The sequence below is a fragment of the Narcine bancroftii genome, chromosome 3, assembly GCF_036971445.1.
Source record: "Narcine bancroftii isolate sNarBan1 chromosome 3, sNarBan1.hap1, whole genome shotgun sequence".
Lineage (NCBI taxonomy): Eukaryota > Metazoa > Chordata > Chondrichthyes > Torpediniformes > Narcinidae > Narcine > Narcine bancroftii.
This window is the reverse complement of record NC_091471.1, coordinates 114,292,037-114,308,926: the sequence shown is the minus strand read 5'-3', so window position 1 is coordinate 114,308,926 and position 16,890 is coordinate 114,292,037. Positions and strand designations below refer to the sequence as shown.

Here is a 16,890-nt window from a genome sequence, read left to right as displayed (position 1 = left end):
TCCAGTATTACATCTTCTGCTCAATATTTGGAAGAAGATTCATGTAGAAACGAATAAAACAAATTACCAATTACCAAAACTAATACTGACGCAAAATCAGCTAATTCCTTTTACAATAGATAACCTTTCCTTTAGAGAATGGGAGAAAAAAGGGATCAAAAGAATAGAAAATTGCTTTTCAGGAAATAAATTACTATCCTTTGAACAAATGAAGGATAAACATAATATAACTCAAGATACAGTGTTGGCATACTACCAACTGAAATCCTACTTGAAGGACAAATTGGGAAGCAGTCTGAGGTTACCAGAAGGAAGTAATTTTGAATATGTGATTACAGACACAAAGATAATCAAAACATTTATAACAAATATGTATATTAAACTGCAAGAAAAGGAGAATGAGGAAACAAATGGTAAAACTAAACAAAAATGGGAACAAGATTTAAACATAAAGATAAAGAAGGAAGCATGGGAGAAGTTATGCTCTGGAACTATGAGAAATACAATAAACACGAGGTTACGTATGATACAATATAACTGGATACACAGGCTATACATTACACCTCAAAAGTTAAATAAATGGGACCCAACAGTATCTGACAGATGTTTTCGCTGTAAAAAGGAAATGGGAACAACAATTCATGCAATTTGGACATGTGAGAAAGTGAAAAAATTTTGGGAAGATCTAAACCAGATATTAAATAAAATCACAAAAAGCAATATACCAAAAAACCCAGAGATCTTCCTCCTAAGTAACATAAAAAACAAAGAATTTGGACTCGATTTGGATGGTGCACAAAAAAGATTTATGATAGCCCTAGCTGTAGCAAAAAAATGTATTATGTCAGCCTGGAAATTAGAAGATAACTTGAGAATACAACAATGGTATATAGAAATGAATAAATGTATTCCATTAGAAAAAATAACATATAATTTAAGAAATAATTTTACAATATTTGAACAAATATGGGAGCCATACATGAAACACAATAGAGAAAACCTACCGGGGACATCTACCACCTAAAATGATAGAAGGAGAAGGAAATGAAAAGAATTGACTCAGTGGAACTTCTTGTTTATTTTTATTGAGTGACAACATTGTTTGACGGGTTTAATGTATCTTAGATTCTGGACTTTAAATGAATGGGAGGGGAGGTAGGGAGGGTGGGATGGGAAGAGGTGGGGGGGGAGAAAACAACATTCTATATATTTGAAAAGAAAAATGTATGTATCTTGATCAATGTGGTTTATAGTGTGAAAAATAAAAAAATTTAAAAAAAACAAAAGTTACTTTAAATTTTCTTTAAACATAAAAACAGGATCAAACTTTAACTTATTACTATTAATTTTCTAAGCGCACATGTATGTCATGGGTGCGTAAGTTCAGAAAAGTTCTTTGATTCATAGTCCAATCTCACTTCTCACTCCTCCAAGTTCACCAATATCAGGAGTCTATTGTTTTTGCAGACACTACCTTATGTATAACTCTTGCATTTTAAAATGAGATCTGTTTTGAAGTGTTTGCATCTGTTTGTGGCCTAACTAAAACCCCACAATCTATCTTCCAAAAACATATCTATACATAATATAAAATATAACATAATCTGTCACACACCCTTAACCCATGTCCTCTGGTTTGTATCTCACATACCCTCAGTGGAAAAAGCCTGCCTACATTTACTCTCTACCTCTATCAAATTTCCCCTCATTCTTCTACACTGCAGGGAATAAGGTTCTAATCTGTTTAACTTTTCCCAGTAACTCAGTTCCCTGAAGACCGGGTAACATCCCCATAAATCTACTCTGAACTCTTTCAATCTTATTGATCTTTCCTGTAGTTAGGAGACCAAAACTACAAACAATACTCCAAATTTAGCCAATGTTTTATATAACTTTACTATGACATTCCAATTCCTATTCTCAATACTTTGATTTAGGAAGGCCTATATGCCAAAAACTCTCTTTACAACCCTATCTATCTGTGACACCACTTTCAGGGAATTAAGTATCTGTATTCCCAGATTCCTCTGTTCTACTGCACTCATCAGAGCCCTACCATTTACCATGCATGTCCTTTCTTAGTTTATCCTTCAAAATTGCCACACCTCACACCTGTCTGCATTAAATTCCATTTGCCATTTTTCATCCCATTTTTCCATCTGGTCCAGATCCCTCTGCAAGCTTTGAAAGTCTTCATTGCTGTCCACAATGCCTCCAAACTTTGTGTCATCTGTAAACTTGCTGATCAAATTTACCTCATTATCATCCAGATCGTTAATATAGACAACAAGCAACAATGGTCCCAGCACCGATCTATGAGGCCCACCATTAGTCACAGGTCTTCAGTCTGAGAAGTAATCATCCACCACTACTCTCTGGCTTCTCCCATCCAGCCATTGTTGAATCCATTTCATTACTTCACCATAAATGCCTAGCATCTGAACCCTCTTGACTAACCATCCATGTAGCCATGTCTTTCAAGTTCATGTTTATTGTTATCTGATTGTACACAAACAACCCAACGAAACAGGGTATCTCCCATCCAGAATGCATGTGTGCTCACACATACACACACAACATATTCATACACATGTACACACAGTCACACACTCATACACACAAAAACACACACACCCTCCACCCTATACAGAAATGGCATATAAAGCTACTCCCTGACATACGTCCATGTTCTGTTCTGGTCGACTAGTCATATCTCAGAATGGACATATGTCAAAATTCCCTTGTAGAGCCTACTATTGACAAAAGATGTTTGGAGCCTGGGTGAGGCTCTTGGTCCGTGCTTGGGGGCTGTATTGTACGAGCCAATATGTGCGTACTTACCTTGATATTTGGTGTCTTGGGGTCCTTAGGCTGGGCGTGGCCATCTTGATTCCTGTGCGTGTGCACAAGTCTGCATTTGGCGCATGCACGGTGGGTTCGTGTATTGGTGTTTTGTTGGCACATATGCAAGAGTTATGGGTGTGAATTCAATATCGTCTGGGTGCTTCACTCTTGTGCATGTACCAACCAATCTCTAATATATGAAACCACCATGCATGTGCCAAATGAAGATGGGCATGCACACAGGAATCAAGATAGCCACGGCCACCCTATAGACACTGGGATGCCGACTAACAAAGTAAGTGCACACATTTTTGCTCTTGCATACCTATATTTCTGTTATAGTTTGTCAAATTCAACATAAACTGCATAAATGTTATATTTTCTCTTTACTTTTTAAAAAATTTTGGTTGTATGTCTGGATAGTTGTAAATCGGGGACTACCTGTATACAAAGCAATTCAAAATGAATACACATGAAAATAATTTAAGGATTTCTAAGATTTTTCAACAGTCTCACCACCATCTGCAGGAAGTGTTTCCCAACCAGGCATTCCAGGTTTTTATGCTCCTGTTCTCTTCTTTGAAGGCAGTGTCTCAAAGATACTGAGGGCTGAATGGTAAGGGTCCTCAATGATTCTTTAAGCACCACTCCCAGTAGATATCATCGATAGAGGGAAGGGAGTCCCTAGCAGATTTAATCACCCTCCTTATTGCCCTTCGATCTAATACCATACTATGATGCAGCCAGCCAGGGCACTCTCTATTGTACTCCTGTAGGACATCCTTAAGGATGTGTAGGTCCTGCTGCCTATTCCTGACTAACGATGAAGTGTTGTGTGTCCTGGATAGGTCGTCCTTTAAATGGATACAAAGGAACTCTGTACTCCCCATTCTCTCTATGATGGAGCCCCCATTGATATGTTGCAGGGAGTTGTCCTTCATCCTCATGAAGTCCACAATCATCTCCTTTGTCTTGTCCATGTTGAGAATCAGGTTGCTGCTCTTGCACCACTGTACAAACCTTTCAACCTTCTCTCTGTAAGCCGACTCATCAGCGTTGCTGATGAGGCCCAACTACCATTGTGTCATCTGCAAACTTGCTGATTCTGTTGAAGTCGAACCAACAGTCATGAGTTAGCAGCGTGAACATTAATGGGCTGAGCAGACAGCCCTCACCGCGCCTGTGCTCAGTGCAATGGGGCTTGAGGTTTAGCTGCCAACCTGGACAGACTGTGGTCTTTCATTCAAGGAGTCCAGGAATCAGTAGCAGAATCAGTACTGAATCCCAGCGAGGACAGTTTATCCACCAGCCTCTGAGGTATAACTGTGCTGAACATGAACAACAGTCTGGCGTATGAGGCATCGCGCGTACTCGATTGAAAAGTCTATAGACAATATCCTTTTTAGTAAATACAGAACCAAGTAAGGTCAAGGTAACTTTGCTATTTAGTAAATTGAAATGAATGGCATTAATCAGAATTCGGTATAAAAACATATTCATCAATATGACGGAAATTATAACAGAATCAGGACATGGAGGTTTGTGGTAGAATAAGACTGAATCCAGACCTGAATGTAAGGTCTTGGAGATATTGAATACCTTTTCTTGCCCCAGCCAGGACATATGGTGCGGCCCAGTAATCTAGGGCTCTGAATGGGCTGAACCTCATGCAGCAGCATATTGTCCACCTATCTATAATGAGCCATCCAATCTGGCATGAGTACAACAACTTTTATATTTCCTTTACAGTATGTCAGACCAGACCTGAATCTAATATTTTCAGATGGGAATCAAAAAGCCATGGATGCTGAAAATCTGAAACAAAAACATTAAACACAGGAAACATTCTGCAGATCAGAAGGGCCTTTGTCCTAAAATGTTAACTTTATTTCTCTTTTCACTGTCAGTCAGGCCAAATAGTGAATCCACTCAAGAAAAAGCTGTTTGCAACTTTAAAAAACCTTGTTCCAAGGGAATTTGAAAGTTGACACAAAGTAACCCAACTTATAGTAACAGAAAAAGAAAAGGATATCGAGCTCCTTAAATCTGTATCTTCATTCAATCAGTTTATAACTACTAGTAATCTGTATACCAATCCTGTTGACTCACCTTTCATTCATGAGCTCCTAAACAAACATCTATCAACCACAGATTTGAAAATTTAGTCAACTCAGCATCCACAACGTTTTCTGGGTGAGTTTCAGATTTTCATCTCTATTTGTATAAAAGAAGCAGTTTCTGATTGTATTCCTAATTTGCAAGAATTTATTTTAAAAGATTGTGGCCATTTGCTCTAAATACTCTCAGTGAAATTTCATTGTATCTACCATATGGAGCTTTTTTTATCTTTTGAGCCAATGCATTTGGATCACTCTTCAATTTTAAAAACTGATGGGAGAACAAATTAGGTTTATAAAGTCTATTCTCATGTTAGCCTCATTAGTTACAATATTATTCTGTCAATCTGTCTTCTACATCATTTGTAGACAATATATCAATCTTGAAAGCTGATACCAAAACCAAATAAAATGCTTCTGATCATAATTTTGTATGACGGATGCTTCAATGTTATATTCTATCCTGTTTGACATAAAAACCAAGATTAATTTAGATTTTCAGATGGCAATTTTAATTGAGTCACGAAGACAAACTTTCAGATTTCATTCCACTTGTTCAGATATAGACCAGGGAAAGGTCAAGGGCCCCTTTTGAGTACATCTGCAGGAGATTTAACTAGCTGCAGTAGTCAAGGATCAGATGGAGCAGCATTGGACTCACAAGAGATTTCAAGAGGAAGAGAGTATATAAATGGTGGTTTCAGGGAGATGGTCACATCAAAGGTTCATTCAGGTTCATGAATGACTTTGAGGTGAGAAGAACATAGTATAGAAGTTCTCTAGGGCTATCCCACTCTCAAATATCTCTGCAGCAGCAGATAGATCAGTGACATCCATGGCTGATTTTGCTGTAGAACAGGGAGGGTGAAGTTTAGCTGTGCAATCACAATGAGGGTCTTTATTCAGGGACACAATGAGGCATTCCTTAGCAGTCAGAATGGCTTGTTGTCTTCCTGGGGCCAGAATCAAGGAGCAGGCACAAGCAGTAGTTTTCAACTAGCTTGGCAGTGTGTAGGACCCAAAGCAGTGGTGTGACTAAATTCAGCCAAATATAATTGTTAAATCAAGCAAATTCAGTAGTCTGGGCTGGCAGGGGTAGAATTTAAAAATGACAGCGCTGCCAGAAATCCTGTAACAGCTGTGCCAAAAGGCCTCGGGCACTGAAGGCTTCATGGTCATATCGGAGATTTGGATCTGAAACTCTGGTTTCCAAACTCTGGTTGCCAATGGACGAATAGGGGTCTGTGTGGCTGCAGAGGCTGCGGGAGTGCTGGAGACGAATCCACGTACACTTGGTGTCTCTGAAGGGATTCTCTTTCACTTCTTTCTCTTAATTTAAGGGCTGCTGGGCAATACTAATGGTGACTCTGCCTTTTTGCAGGCAAGATTTCATGTACTATTACAATTTCTTTATTATTACATGACAATAAAGTAATCTCGAATCTGATAAGACTAAATAGTATTTATTTTAATGCCAGAAGGCTGACACTTTAGGCAGACAAACTCAGCACATGAATTGATACAGTATATGGACTGAAATATTCTAACCATGGCTAAAACATGGTTGAGAGAAGGACAGAACTACCAGTTCAATATTCATGCTTCTCCTGGATTGTTACAACTTTCTGTGTCACAGACAGTCCAAGACTCCCTTCTATCTGTCTGTCTGTCTGTCTCTCTCCCACTTGTAAAACCCCTGACCTTCTCCAGATTCATCTGCTGTTTTTTTTAGGTAAACAAAAACTCCTCAATGACCTCTGAGCAATTTTGTCAAAAGTCTTACAAAAAAGGTATCAAAAGACAGCCTGTCTCCTGCTTTATATAGCCCATTCATTCACTTCAATTAACAGCCACTTGTGAAATCTCCATAGCATTCTCCATAGTTTCTGTAAAGTCACTGAATATGAATTCTTCAGTATTTCAAATAGTATATGTTTTAAAGTGTGTGCGTGTGTCACCTACTTTACTTTTCCCAATTTATCTCCCAAAAACATTCCCAAATATTCCATCATCTTTTTTTTTGTATTATCACATTAGAGCTTTATTACTGGATAATTTTGGACAAGCTTTAAAATTATCAAGGCAGTCAAAATTTGAAATTCTACTTATGGAAGCTGGGAAGAAAAAATTTGTATCAGAAATATATACATTATTACAAAATAAAATGCCAAAAATAGATTTGCATAAGTCTAGATTAAAGTGGGAAAAAGATTTGGGAGTAGCAATTGATCAGGGAGATTGGAGAAATTTAAGAAGATAGTATGACTAAGATTGTCAATGTGAGATATAGATAGTTCATTATAATTTTATACATCAGTTAAATTTAACTCCTGAAAAATTAGAGACATAATTTAGTTTCTTCAGATTTATGTTTTAAGTATCATAAAGAAGTAGGCTATTTTTTACATTCTACTTGGTCATGTGATATTATTAAACCTTTTTGGATGCAATGAGGTTTTAGAGAAAATTTTTATGATTAAATTGTTGATGGAACCAAGATTATTTTTATTAGGTAACATTAAAATGTTGGGTTTGAAATTGAGATTAAGTAGGTATCAAATTGCGTTTTTGAGATTAGCCTTGGCTGAAGCGAGAAAATGTATAATGATTACATGGAAAAATTAGATTGATTTAAGTTTGCAACGATGGCATATTGAATTGAGATCATACATTCCATTGGAAAATATAATTTATAATTTACATGATCATTATCTTTTTTATTGGAAAATGTGGAGCCCTTATTTGGATTATATGGGTTTAAAGTTTTGAACTTTCTTTGGAACATTGTGGTGGTGTTACCCTACTCCATGGCATTTAATTATTATTGATGGGTGGAGTTCCTTTCTTTCTTCTATCTTTGGAGTTGGGGTAGTTGGGATTGGAGAGGGGTATTGAGGTGGATGAGAGGAAGTGAGGGAGGAGGGATTTGGTATATACCACCTTGTTTTTTGCATATGAATTATTATATTTGAATGTAATGTGGCTCAAATTTTTTAAAAAGTATTAAAAAAAGAGAAATGTGATTGAATTTTATAAAGGTATACCCCAGAGGATTGACGAGGATGAGACATAGACTTCAGCAAGACCTTGTGTTGGGCTAGTCTGGAAGGTCATATCACATGGATGAAGTTAATAAGTTTGTAGATAATACCAAAATTGGTGATGCACTGGACAGAGAAAGATTATTTGAGATTACCGAAGGGTTAGATGAAATAGGAAAGTGGGCCAAGGAATGGCTGATGGAATTTAACTCAATATGTGCAAGGTGTATTTTAGTAAGTTAAGCTAGGGCAGGATTTAATGGTAATTAGGGTCCTTTAGAGAGCTGTAGAACTGGGAGATCTGGGAACACAGATACTTAGTTGCTTGAAAGTGGTGACACTTGTAGGCAAGGTAATGGCAAAGGAATCTGGCAAACTCTTCATTGCTCACAGCATTGAGTACAGGAGCAGGGATGTCACTTGACAACTGTACAAGATATTGCTGAGATCATATTTGGAGTATTGTTTGCAGTTCTGTTTACCTAGTTATAGGAAAGAAAAGGTGCAAAAAAATATTCACAAGGATGTTAGCAGGGTTGGGTGGCATGAACTACAGGGAAGCTGGATTGACTGAGACTTTTCTCCCTGAGGTGTAGGAGACTGATATTGAGGGGTGATATTAAAGAGGTATGTAAATCACACACTGAATCCATTTGATTGTCAAATGAAATTTAGAATAGCATGAACTTGCAACCACAAAAGCGCATTTGTTCCCAGATTAAAGACTATTTCAATTGTTTTGCATTCTCACCCAAGAAACTGACTGGAACACACAGAAGTCCTTTTATCATTTCAGGATCTGGTGATGGTATAATATCAAGTTTATCTTATGCTGTGGTATTTTATAATAGATTCCTGCCATATACTATAACATGATGGCACAGCAAGGCCCACTACAATAGCAGGAATCGAGCACATGGGGGAATTCTGAAAGGGATATGGAAGGTATCACTAGATAAAGTGCAAGTCTTTCTTTCAATCAATCATAATCTTCTTGAATGGCCGAATGGGCTCAATAGATTCTATGGCCAACTTCTGCCTTTATTTCTTCTGTTCTTATGGGTATGCTTTTTATAAAGCAGACCCGTGCACATATTTGTGTGAGAACATAGCACGTCTAAAACACAGTGAATCATCAGTTTAACGCACTGAAGGTAATAGCGGAAAAAGGATTTGTGGTGGTGCCAAAAAACAAGCAATAAATCAATGGCCTGTTTTGTTCTTCCAGCTCCAATCTGTCTTTGTCAAGTGTCTCAGTTCATTATTGTTGCTCATTTTTTATAATCATTAGGCCTCCTTCTCCCCATATGTTCCATTCTCCTACTTTGTCAGGCCCTGCTGTGCTGCCACAGGGCTGTGCATGCCATGAATTTCTTAAAAAGCACTAAAGCATAAAATAGATAGTATCACACCCTTGCTGATTCCTTGAATGACTGAAAGATTTTTATTTAAATTACATATCCAGATGACATAAAATTGTCATCTGTTACTTCCTTCTGTTCCTGAAATTAAAGCAATATTTGAGACATTTTCTTCAGTTTGAGGGTGCTAAATCTGTTGAATTTGTTGCCACAGGCAGTTGTGACGGTCAAGTCATTGGGTATATTTAAGGCAGAGATGGATACATTCTTGATTAGCCAGGGTATCAAAGATTATGAGGAAAAGGCTAACTATAGGGGTTGAGTGAGAAAATAGATTAGGTCATAATTAAGTGGCAAGGCAGGCTCAATGGGCTGAATGGCCTATTCTGCTCCTATGTCTTGTGGTCTTTGTATAACAGCGATACAACAGCTGCTTGCTATATTGTTTTTCTACAAGGTTATAATTTATATTTTCTAGCCGAGGTTCCTGGAGAGTAATCAGTAGAAACCATCCACGACTATTTCCCCTTCTTGCTTTAAGTCTGTGGATTTTAAGGTGGATATAAGTTTTCTCAGTAAATGCCATTGATTATTCAAAAGTTTGACAATTTTGTCTTGGATAACTCTGTGTAATGGAACTTATTATTTCATTATGTATTGGGTTAACATTTACATGGTTAGATTCTCTGGAAAGAAATTCCTGAACATAGCCAGTAATCAGTAAGGCCCAATGCTGCACTGAGTCTATCAATCCTAACTAGCATTACACTGCAGGACTTCATTAAGTCCCTCCCATAAAAGTGATTTGACAGTTTATTAAACTGTCAAACAATCTGAGTGTGCTTCAACATTTCTGACATCACAAACACGGGAAAACAAAAATAAAATGACTCCATTCCAAACCTGTAAAAATTAAGACTTCTGTTAAAAACACTGGAAAACATAAAAACAATTAAATATTTTATTTGACTCATTTAGTTATGTCAGGCATTATTAACCACAGACTTTTTTCCTCCCTCTACTATATGCATTGGACAAATACCCTAGCAAAGTCGCTAGAAGTCTGCACTACTCCACGGGTCTTTGAATCCAGCATCGGAACAGTCAAATGACAGTGATTAGGAGACTATGGATTTTTTTGGTGATTCACATTTGCACTCGTTTTCCAAGCTAACTGTGACAGAAATATATATAGCTTCACTGATTTTTTTAAAATTCACATAGTGCTAAGCCTTCTTCAGTAAGTGTTACAAATTTAATTGCTCGTCCTTTATTTCTGCCATTCCAAAGTCTGCTTGATATATAAGTATGACACACAGGATAACACACCCAGCTTTCATTTCCAGGTGACATCAAATTCATTGATCTCAATCTGTGCAGCAATTTAGGGTGCGACAAAAGTAAAAGTCAGCCATGTTCCTGCTTTTGGTTGTTATCCAATAATTAATGTAAGAGCATATGGAAAGACAATTTCATGTTATTGCCAGTAACTCTGCATTAGAGCTATATGACAGAAGCCATAAACATAATGCACATGAAAGTAAGATATTCTTCCTATAACTTGAGTAAATCATTCCAAAATATTTATATTTTAAATTATACCTTTCTGTAGAGTTCATGTTATTATAGTGTACTGTGAATTGTTATGTATGTGTGTTCACTGTGCGCCAGCCAAATGGTGTTTTGTCAGGCTGGATACTATATGTCAAGTCAGATGATAATAAACAAACTTGATTTCTAATCATTTTAATGTTTCCTTCCTTCCATGGCATGCAATAATCATTTGCTCTTCTCCATGCTTTGTTAAATTATACATTTGCCTTGGTAATATTCACATTTCTGACTGTAATGCATGCTGAAACAGCTGAAAATTCACATATTCAACAGAAATAGAAACAGTACTTCATTTCCATTTCTATTCATCTTCTTCAATGTACCACATTTTGATTTGTCGTTCATTCTTTGTCTTCTCCTTGATGGTGTCTAACGGGAATGAGGCAGTACACATATATACTGTATCTCAGCACTGTTAACAGAATATACCATTGCTGTTCTTGAGATTAATAATTTCAATTCCTTGTCATCACCTGTTTTTTTTTCCATTTTAAACAGCACATGTCTCCCAGGATTTGACTACAGCTGGCTCAGATGGGGTGCAGGTGCTGTAGAATGATAAGAAGGTGAGAGAAATAGATTTTCAAGGCAACATATTCGGGAATGTGTTATATTCATTTATCCGTAGCATTTGCAAATCATAAAACTGTTTTCTGGTATGTTTGAGCTGAGGTCTTAATTGAGTGTGTATTTCTTCATTACTACTTCTATCTCTGATAGCTCAGACCAGACCAAACAACATGGCACCAGAGAGTTCATTGATCAGCTGGTCTTGGATTTCCACATGTGCATGGTCAAATGTCGAGATCATATTTTCTTCTTCTTCTAGGTGGTCCCAAGAGATTAGTTGGCTTTTATTGATTTTTGAAACAATTAAACCTACTGCAACATTTTTAAATCTCTTTTCAATCACAGATCTTTAAAAGGCATTTCATTTTCAAAAGCAATCAGGGTGTTCTAGGAGCAAGTCCTCACGGTACGACAGCTGAGGACTGCTGAAGGTACAGAGCTTCCTCTGCCCTGCAGGATATGCCTCACTCGGTCTTCACTCTTGTGAGCTCTTTCACTCACAGAACAGGATAGTCCAGGTGCATGCGAAGCAGGCTTGGGCAGATCCAACAAAACTCTTGTTTGTTTGAAATCTTCCATGAAACCCACCTCTTCAATAGCCTTTCAAAGGTTTTTCATCCATCACAACAGCGTTCACCGTTCTCTAGTTCATACAGCACCGAATAGAGAGAGAACCTGAAATCTGCCTTGTGTGTATCACTCTTTAAAAATGATGAATTTTACAACTAATTTAGAAATCAAGCCTGAAGAACAATATAATCCTAGACTCCACCATTGTTAACATTTGCTTAATAAATGCTTTTAAAAATAAGCACCTGTGGCAACAGTTTTTTTTATTGTTTCAGGTACATCTTTGGACCAGCTATTGTAGAACTACCATCTACTGTAAGAAATGAAATTAATTGTAGAAACAATGAGACTACTTTCCACAACAAGGACAAAACCAACCATATTGTTGCTTCATCGTTAGATAAAGTAAACTTGGAAGAACAAGATGCAGAGATAAAATTAAGTGAAAATAATGCATCGAAAAATACAGAATGTGGACAAAATAAGATAGTTGAAGATGCCTATGATGGTGTTAACATTAATGCAACACGCATGTTAAATAATAACCAAGCCCTTCAAGCATCTAGCAGAGTTGCACCGCACCCCATCAATACAAATAACTGCTCCTCATACAATATTATGAATAATGAAAATAAAAATGAACTAGCCTATCACCGTGACTCAGGAATTGAAAGTGATTGCCACATAGTCAATGGACTCTCCACACATCGTCCTGTTGTGGTTAGTGCTGACATTCCAGTAGCAGAGAAAGTAACAGACAATAATAAAATTGCCAACATAAATAATGGCAAATTGTCATCCATGGAAAATGATGAAATCACTCAAAACAATCTGGAAGCTGATATGCGTGAAATCAGGAGTTTATCCAACACATCTTCTAATGAAGAAAACAATGCTTTAAATGGACACAAAGATCTGGGAAGCTCTTCTACCAATGACGGAAAATTCACCAAGAACTTGTTTGAAAAAGAGAAATTCAACCTAGAGATTGACGATCCAGAGGTGGCTGCTGCTCTGGCAGCACTAGAGGCTGCAACGGCTGGAGAAGATGATGACCTGGAGGAATAGGCTGTTTGTGTTTCTGAATCAGAGCAGACTTGAAGAATCTATCATTAATTTAGGTTTCAAATAACAATTCAAGTCAGCAAAATCTCAAGACCCCCCACAGTCTGATAAATTTACTTAAAAGTTATTTTTTTTTAAATATACTGAAATTATTCTTGGAGGCTGAAAATCTTTGGATCTGCCAATGTAACTAACTCAGTTACCGTTCTACTGTAGCATTAGGGAGCAAGCAGATCACTTAAAAGATGAGGAAACAACAGATACATGGGGGAACGCAGGCAGTATCCTCCTTAAAAAGTATAAAGAAGAATCAATGGCTCCTTTATTTATTCATTCACAGAACATGGGCATTGCTGGCAAAGGCATTTTTAAAATTTTCTTGTGAAGGTGTTACTGAGTTGCCTTCTTGAGGTGTTGCATTTCAAGTAGTACTTCCACAGTAGTGTGGCAGAGGGTTTCTTAGAGAAAATGATCCTGTTCAATTGTTTTTTCTTAATTTGAATGGATTAACCATGGAATGCATTTAATCCTTTGAACATTTTGCTATGGAACATTGATGACATGAAGATATATGCTTTAATGCAGTAGAAATGAGAACACATGCTAATACATAGTCCTCACCACTTATAGCAGGCATGTGCCATGATCTTTGCACAAACATTAAAATATAATTTCCGTCTAAGTTCGGTAAACATTTCCTTGTGGCATAGGAGATTCTGTCTCCTAATACATTGAGCTTAGTCCAAAAGCAACTGTATAACAGTTTCTCCTGCAGAGAAAGGAGAATTAAAATTCACCTGTATTAAAGATACATACAGCTGGAATGTTAATAAAAGCAAGAGATGAATGTGACAAATGACACTTTGACAAGCAGCAAACACATATTTAGGCCCAGATATTTAGGTTTGAAATAAATTGAGCATTTAAGCAGTGAGTTTAAAAATGACATCAACTCAAAAAAATTCATGATCATCATATTTTTTGTTTATACAAGCAACTGGGCTTTCCAAAAAAAAAGTGATGCGAATTTATTACCAAAAACAAATACACAAAAACTGCCTCACAAATGACTGACTCATGAACAGAACCATTGAAAAGTTTTGTATATACTGTTGCAAATGAAAACTCATTATTCTCATGGGAAATGAGAATAAATATTTTGGACTAAAAGTTCTCTTTAGTGTTTAACTGAGAATTTTGTGTACATATATATATATATATATATATTCAATATATTTTAAATACCAGTTTGATGTACAGTATATGGATTTTTTTTTCTACAACTGATAATATTTTATGTGATATTTCTTATGCAGCCTGCTTGGATTAGTTAACAAGTAGTAGCAGAGATAATAAATTAATCCCTTTTCCATTTACATCTCAATTTGAAAATTGTTCTTTTCTGTTGTCTCTTTCTTAACGCTATCTGGTATTTAATAAAATATTTTCCAGTAGTTCAAACCACCAGCACATTGTACTGTAGACTTTGGAAAGATCCCTTTACCGATTGACTCATATCCATGCTAACTGAGACTTCTACAAAAATACCGTGGGAAACTTTCAAACCACAGTGCCCCAAAAAAAATTATAGGATTTTGAATACAAACATCATAATTTCTCCATCATGCTTGGTATTTCTTCGTAATATTTTCCAAAAAATGTTAAATTAGTATTGAGATATTTACTGCAAACATAAAGGACTGTCAGATTTCATGTACTAAATCAAGTTCAAAAGAGGTCTTCTCTGCTGCCAAATTTTGATTTGAAATCGTTCCCTTCCAAAACATGCATATTAGACGGCCAGACAAACTGGTTCCGTGTGTTACGCGCACGTCATCAGAGAAGGCACGATGCGGCCTCCTTTGCTTGGGGCCCGCATGCGCGCAAGTAGCGTGCTTACATCACGATGACATAGTTTGTGGTGCGCAGGGGCGGGAGGTTCAAATGCCTTAAAAGTAGCAGTGCACTAGTCAAAATAAAGCTCACGAGTTCCAATGAGCCCACTGACTGCTGGCCTAATTCTTTCACTCGGTTAGCACGCTCGCTACACCCAGATATATTCTTAATACTGAACTACATCCTTATTTGTACTTAAATAGTTGTCAAACACAGAAACTTGGTTGATGATAAGCTAGCAGGGTGTGACAATATTAAGTTGCCACAGGTGGATAAGGCTGTAACAATTAGAAAGACACAAGAGACAGCAGATGTTGTAAACTAAAGCAAAAATAAAACAAATTGTTGGAGGAACTCAGTGTGTCAACCAGAAACTTTGGAGGCAAAGGAGTAGTCTATTTTTGGGAGGGGTGATGCAGGGGCTGGCAGGCAATAGGTAGAATCAGGTGAGGGGAGGAATTAGGCAAATGAAGCCAGGTGAGGGAACAGAAGGTGAAACAGACAAACAGTGTAGAGTAGGTTACAGGAAGGACACCTGTGCTCTGCTTTTAATGGCTAACCCTAGGTTCCCAGTTGCAAGCCTTTGTACTTCCCTATCCATTCTCACATTAAGCTCAATCCTCAGCCTTGTCCACTACCAATGTAAGGTTAAAACATAAACTAGAACACTACCTGGGTAGCCTACAGCCCAATGGTATGTCAGGATCAGAATTTATTGTCAAGAACAAGTCACGAAAGTTAGTGTTTTGTGGAAGCATCATAGGGCAAACATTCATATTATAACCATCTTACAACAATAATATAAAAAATAAAAATATAAATGGTAGTGCATGAAAGGTAAGTGTCTGGTTCTTTGATTATTCAGGAATCTAGTGGGAAGGAAGCTGACCTTGTGCCGCTGAGTGCACTCTTTAGGCACCTGTACCTTTCTCCCGATGGTAGCAGAGTGAGAGGGCATGGCCTGGGTGGAGGGGGGGTCCTTTGAGGATAGTGGCTACTTTTCAAAGACACTGCCTCGTGAATGTCCTCGATGGAGTGAGGTCTGGTGTCTGTGATGTCGCAGACCAAGTTAACAACTCTTTGGAATTTTTCCTTGTCCTAAGATTTGGCACCTCCATACCAGACAGTATGCCACCAGCCAGGGTGCTCTTCACAGTACAAAGTAGATGTTTTTGAGGGTCTTCAGTGACATACCAAATTCCCTCAAAAAACATGGAGGCTCCAGGACAGATCCACAGAGATGTTGATACCCAGGAATTTGAAGTTCTTGATCCTCTCCACTACTGAGCCCTTGATAAGGACTGGGTTGTGTTCCCAACTCCCTCCTGAAGTCTACAATCATCTCCTTGGTTTTGCTAACGTTGACCGCAAGGTTGTTGGTGTGACACCACTCAACGAGCTGATCTATCTCCCACCTGTACACTTCCTCATTGCCATTTGTGATTCTGCTGACAACTGTGGCGTCATCAGCAAACTTATAGATAGAATTAGAATTGTGTTTGGTCACACAATCATAAGTGTATAATGAGTAGATCAGTAGGTTAAGCACGCATCCTTGGGGTGCGCAAGTGTTGATAATCAGTGGAGACGTGGTTTCCAATTTGTACTGACTGTGGTCTTCTGATGAGAAAATCAAGCATCCAGTTGCGGGGGTGGAGTTCAGAGGCCCAGAGTTTGTAGCTTCTTGACCAGCACTGAGGGAATAATGGTGTTGAAGGCTGAGCTGTAGTTGATGAAGAGCAGCCATATGTACGAGTTGCTGTTTTTGAGGTGCTCTAGAGCTAAGCGGAGGGGCAATGATATTACAGGGAG

The 16,890-nt window shown here is 37.6% G+C and overlaps 2 protein-coding genes across 4 annotated transcripts in view; one reads left to right on the top strand and one right to left on the bottom strand.

Annotated features, from left to right (window-relative positions):
- LOC138757506 (myb-like protein D) overlaps positions 1-14,337 on the top strand; it is a 37,071-nt gene extending 22,734 nt beyond the window's left edge. The window contains exons 2-3 of the mRNA XM_069924970.1: positions 11,476-11,543; positions 12,393-14,337. Of these exons, the coding sequence (XP_069781071.1) occupies positions 11,512-11,543; positions 12,393-13,185 (825 nt within the window). The 5' untranslated portion in view covers positions 11,476-11,511 and the 3' untranslated portion in view covers positions 13,186-14,337. The remainder of the gene's footprint in view (positions 1-11,475; positions 11,544-12,392) is intronic.
- Positions 1-16,890, bottom strand: part of LOC138757507 (RELT-like protein 1) — a 279,768-nt gene that overhangs the window by 62,202 nt on the left and 200,676 nt on the right. The window contains exon 10 of one of the 3 annotated variants that reach the window (XM_069924977.1): positions 11,141-11,525. The exons of the other annotated variants lie outside the window; for them this stretch is intronic. The gene's annotated coding sequence lies outside the window, so the exon portion shown is untranslated. Of the gene's footprint in view, positions 1-11,140; positions 11,526-16,890 lie in introns of those variants that run through there. 3 annotated transcript variants of the gene reach the window in all.